The following is a 5,577-nucleotide window of genomic DNA, read 5'->3' as shown; positions in this document are numbered from 1 at the left end:
TGTGGTGAGGGTGTTGTGAAGAACTCGGTTACAGTCCAATGTTTCTCCACCACTACGAACCTGTGGTCAAGCCGCACCAAAGAGCCAGATATGACTCACATTTCAACGTATTAACAAAATGTCTCCAGTTTTTTCCAGACCACACCGGGCAGAACATAGCTGCTCGTCTGAGACAAACTGTAGCTACTGGGACCTGGAGGAAAGAAACTAGTCTGGCTTACCACATACAAGCTTCAAATGTCACATTGGTGCCCTACAGGCCTACAGGAAGCTGAATTTCCTGCCCATGAAGACAAACCAGTCACTCTGATTTTTCTTACAACTATTTTTTAAAAACAAGAAAGACATTAATTTGAATACAAACATTGTCATTTATTTATTTTAAATTAATTGGAAAAGAAATGACAAATGTCCACAGAATAATTCATGAAATAACAGTGATAAAGAGCTTTACCCTCTCATTAAAAATATAACAAACACTGTAGTTAAACTATTCACTGAAGCTTGAAGCATAAGGCTGCATTAAATAAAAATGTCTGCAACAGACGTTTCTAAATCAAATTTTATTTATAAAGCACGTTTCATACATGAGGAGCACAAAGTGTTTCACATAATAAAATGCAGATAATATAAAATAATTAAAAACACACCTTCTCCGGCCCCCCACCCACAGCCATCCCCATGGCAACAGTCCTCCAGACCAAGCAGGAAAAGGTCTCAATGTGGTGGCTCTCCATGAGAAAAATGTTAAGAGAAGAAAATCAAATAAACCTAAAAACAATAAGAACAATTAGAGCGACAAGAATGAAAGTTTAGGTCAAAGAAAAAGATCAGCAACGCTTAAAGTTTCATTAAGTTGCACCAGGTTTGATCAGCTGTGCTGATCCAGTTGATCCTTACTTTGTCGGCCCAGGTCTTCCTCTCCGGGCTTCTGCTGGCCCAGGTCTTTCTCTCAAGGGTACTGCTGGCCCAGGTCTTCCTCTCCGGGCTTCTGCTGGCCCAGGTCTTCCTCTCCGGGCTTCTGCTGACCCAGGTCTTTCTCTCCAGGGTACTGCTGGCCCAGGTCTTCCTCTCCGGGCTTCTGCTGGTTCAGGTCTTTCTCTCCATGGTACTGCTGGCCCAGGCTTCTGCTGGTCCAGGTCTTCCTTTCCAGGCTTCTGCTGGTCCAGGTCTTCTTCTCCAGGCTTCTGCTGGCCCAGGTCTTCCTCTCCAGGCTTCTGCTGGTCCAGGTCTTCTTTTCCAGACTTCTGCTGGACCAGGTCTTCCTCTCCAGGCTTCTGCTGGTCCAGGTCTTCCTCTCCAGGCTTCTGCTGGTCCAGGTCTTCCTCTCCAGGCTGATGTTGGCCCAGGTGTTTTATAACAGGCTGTGGCTGCAGTTGGGCCGGTCTTTGTCGCTGTGGCTCCTGATGTAGATCTGGTCTTATTCTGGTTCTGTTTTCTTCGTGCAACTCCAGGTCTTGCTCTCCAGGCTGCTGTTGGCCCAGGTCTTCCTCTCCAGGCTGCTGTTGGCCCAGGTCTTCCTCTCCAGGCTTCTGCTGGTCCAGGTCTTCTTCTCCAGGTTTCTGCTGGCCCAGGTCTTCCTCTCCAGGCTTCTGCTGGTCCAGGTCTTCTTCTCCAGACTTCTGCTGGACCAGGTCTTCCTCTCCAGGTTGTGGCTGCTGTTGGCCCAGGTGTTTTATAAGAGGCTGTGGCTGCAGTTGGGCCGGTCCTTGTTGCTGTGGCTCCTGATGTAGATCTGGTCTTATAGTTCTGTTTTCTTCTGGCAACTCTCTCGTTTGTTGTGTAGAAAGTGGTGGTTTAACGGACTTTTCAATCAGCTCTTCAGTAAAATCCAGACATTCTGTCCATCTGCCTTCACGGATTTTGCTGAGATAGTTTCTAGTCAGCTCACCTTTGGCTGCTTGCCGCAAAGTTTCTCTCAGCTCGTTATGTCCCTCTTTCAACAAGAGTTTGTCATAGATAAGTTGAGATCTTTTTCCAGAACAGCATCTTTTCCATTCGCACATTGATGCCAAGGCTCCCAGAAAAAATAGTCCAAAAAGAAGCCAGTACCCAAAAAACTGCAAAGAGAAGCATCAGAGACGGATTCAGCAGGAATTTCATGGCTTGCAACTGGAATAAAACTGAAAACAAAGACTCACCCTGGAATCATTTTTCAGTTGAATGATGGCCATTTCCTCCCCAGCCGTCATGTTTTCTTTCTTTAAGCAGGCTAACGGCTTTTGTTGATCAAACCTATAGACTGCGAAGCAAACATACCAGTCTCCATCAATGAACAAAGAGACGACCCACAGATGGCCGACACAAAAAGCCCTGATAACACGAGCCACCAAAAAACAGCAGAAAGTCTTCCGGTAGCCTTTTCCTTTACCATTAATTTGACATGCAAATGTATATTTAGAGGCCTGGTGACACGTTTTATCTGTCCAGAGTATCAGGAAAATAAAAATACCACATGGCAGAAACATGTGAACTAAACAGTCCCGAACTACGTCCTCGCAGTTACACTCCATATCCCCGTTCAGCAGAATGTTGTAGGTGAAGCTCACAACGATTGTGAGGAAGACGCTCACTTTTGAAAAGGGAAAATTTGCATCTTTGGAGGACGGGTTGCATCTGCTGAGAGTTGAATGTGAAGACACAAAGACCCTGTCGAAGATACCACAAGCTTTTCCTTTTCTGTAGAGATCATCTGCAGAAAGCTTTGCAGCCCTGAAGTCGAAGAACATGTTGAGGTAGCTGAGCTGTGGAGGACTGAGGGTTTGTCATGGAAGAATAAATGTTTTCCAGTCTCTCTATAACCTTAATATAAAGATCAGGAACAAGACAAACATAAATATTTCCTGTAAAAGTCCAAACTGTCAAAGTATCTGACACGTTTTAGACTCACCTTCTGTACACTTCGGTCTGACTTTTGTCTTTTAGTTTAGATAATAATTTAGTACAAAGTAATAACATCTTAAAATTTGATTTAAAATGTAAAGAAAAGAATTGACTTTTGTTACCCGTAAAACATGCATGGTAAGGGTTATGTGCATGTGCAGAGCTGCAGCTTGTACCCTCCAGCTTATACCTACAGGAAGCTGTATTTCCTGCCCATGAAGACAAACCAGTCACTCTGATTTTTCTTACAACAATTTTTTAAAAACAAGAAAGACATTTCATTTTAATACAAACATTGTCATTTATTCATTTTAGATTAAACTGGAAAATAAATGACCCAAGTATAACCCAAGAAATAACAATGATAAAGAGCTTTACCCTCTCATTAAAATATAACAAACACTGTAGTTAAACTATTCAGTGAAGCTTGAAGCATAAGGCTGCATTAAATAAAAATGTCTGCAACAGACGTTTCTAAATCAAATTTTATTTATAAAGCACGTTTCATACATGAGGAGCACAAAGTGTTTCACATAATAAAATGCACATAATATAAAATAATTAAAAACACACCTACTCTTCCTCTCACACACACCCAATGCCGTGATGACATCCCCAAGAGGCAACATGTACAGATTAAAAAGTATTGGGCCTAAACTGGAACCTTGGGGAACCCCACATTTTATTTCCTTGATTCCTGAGGAGGAGGATGTGAGAATAAAACCAGTGAAGAACAGAGACATCCAGCCATGTTTAATAAAATGTGGTGATCTACTGTATCGAAAGCTGCACTTAGATCCAGCACAACTTGGACTGAAAGTTTTTGTGAGCCCATGTGACATCTGAGGTCATTAACAATCTTTAAAAGGTCGTCTTGATACTGCTGTTTGCCCTAAAACCAGTGATATTTTTTCTATAATATTGTGTTTATTCAAAAACTCATGTAACTGGATAAAATCAACTTTTGCTATGATTTTACTTTAAAACAGTAAAATGGATACAGTTCGTAGTTATCAAGAATGTTTGAATCTAAATTCCTGTTCTTCAGGAGGGACCTCACCACCGCCATTTTTCAGGCAGATGGAAAGACGCCCATCTGAAGAGAGTGAAATGTTTTTAAAGGCAATGTGGGAATTGGGTCTAAAAGGCAGGTTGTTGAATCTAATAGCATTCATTTTACTTGTGAAGTGGTCTGCAAATTCCTCACATGGGGTACATGGGGTGGCTACTCAACCAGTTGAGCGAAACGCTGCTCCGACTGGGATTTTAAACTCTATGTAGGAGCCAAATTATTGTGTTATGTTTTGATGGATTTATATTGTTTCTGAATGGCTGTTATTTGTTCTATTTGCTAGTTTATGAGATAAAAATGTGAAGTATTAGGATTTGAATTATGAGTTGAACTAAATTAATGAATTGTTTATTTTGATTGTTTACTGTTGCGCATGGTTGATGCCGTTTCTCATCTCCGCCCCCTCTTTATGGACAGGTGACTGCAGCACCTGGGCTATATTAGTGTTGGCTATTGGGGCCAGGTGAGCTCTCGGTTTCAGGCACGCAGCTATACAGTTTTAGACCGCGGCCAGCGTTGGTTATTTTTGTTTTGTTTTGATAAAAAGAAAGAAAGATGCCTGCCAGTCATGTCATGGTGCGGTAAGAAACGCTAACACTTTTGGAAATAAAATCATTGATCCAGAGGAAAGAAATGTTTGGACTTCATGATCATTTGTTTTGAACCAAAGAGCGCTGGAGCGCGTCGAACTTGGATGCATGTAAGCGGAGAGCAAAGAGCGTCTTTTATAAGAAAAGAACGCGCTAACATTTCGTCTAAAACTTAACTGCCTAAGGGATGTCAGCAGCTTGTAGTGGAGTCAAGCGGGACACACAGTTCAACTCTGCTTTGTAATTGTGGAATACGTGTACATACACGGAGGATCTTCAAACTTTTGTCTGCCAACTGGAATCATGAATGAATGAGCTTGTGGACACGCCCACACAGGAAGACGCTGTTAAAAGAATGATCCCGCAACAAGTCCTTGAATTCAAAGGAGTGAGCACTCAAACACTGGTGGTAATCAAACAACCACGACTGACTAAACTTGGAACAGAATCCATGAGAGGCCTTGTGACGTTTGGAATAAATAAATAAAAGAAATGGATGAAGAAGTGTCGGCAAAAAATCTGTCCAATATTCAGCCACAAGGGGGTGATGTTGAGTCATGTACTGGAACGGAAAATGAAAGTTTGACGGAACCCGAAAAGGAAAAAAGGGTTGTTAAACACACTGCAAAAGGTTTGGAGTTGTTTTTGGTGAATACTCAGAAATCAAGAAACTCAAAATGCAAACAAACTAAAATACTAATGGAAACAATGAAAGAGCTCATGCAATCAGATGGAAATGCAAATAAAATAAGACGTCATTTAGAGGAAACGAACAAGCTTTGTGATGAAGCATATGAATGTCAAAATTCACTGAAGGGTTTTCTGCCTGAAAATGAATTCGAAAAGCAAACCCAGTGGCTTAAACAAAGAATGGATAAATATTCTGCTTTTGAACAGGATGCGCAAATATGGTTGGGTGAATGTAAACAACCAAAGGTTTGTGATGAACATCAAATAAGTTTACCCTCCATTATTCAAGGTGACAAGCAACCCAGTGTTGTAAACTCGGACATTGGACCGAGTGACAGCGTT

At 41.7% G+C, this 5,577-nt stretch overlaps 1 protein-coding gene across 4 annotated transcripts; it reads right to left on the bottom strand.

Moving 5' to 3' along the window:
• Positions 1–550: 550 nt before the first annotated feature.
• LOC121651080 lies at positions 551–3,034 on the bottom strand. Of its 4 annotated transcripts, none has more exons than XM_042002949.1 (4): positions 2,891–3,034; positions 2,142–2,802; positions 901–2,060; positions 551–771 (listed from the first exon to the last, which is right to left on the bottom strand). In XM_042002949.1, the coding sequence occupies exons 2-4, from the start codon at positions 2,727–2,729 to the stop codon at positions 762–764; spliced, it is 1,758 nt and encodes a 585-aa protein (XP_041858883.1). In that variant the 5' UTR covers positions 2,730–2,802; positions 2,891–3,034; the 3' UTR covers positions 551–761. The 4 variants fall into 4 exon arrangements, with proteins under 4 accessions (XP_041858883.1, XP_041858885.1, XP_041858882.1 ...); XM_042002951.1 differs by having other exon boundaries at positions 2,142–2,744; positions 2,891–3,025; XM_042002948.1 differs by having other exon boundaries at positions 2,142–2,712; positions 2,891–3,025.
• Between the last annotated feature and the right edge of the window lie 2,543 nt (positions 3,035–5,577).

The sequence above is a fragment of the Melanotaenia boesemani genome, chromosome 13 (genome assembly GCF_017639745.1).
Source record: "Melanotaenia boesemani isolate fMelBoe1 chromosome 13, fMelBoe1.pri, whole genome shotgun sequence".
Taxonomy (NCBI): Eukaryota; Metazoa; Chordata; class Actinopteri; order Atheriniformes; family Melanotaeniidae; genus Melanotaenia; species Melanotaenia boesemani.
Note: the sequence above shows the minus strand (reverse complement) of the source record. Positions and strands in the feature narration are given on the sequence as shown.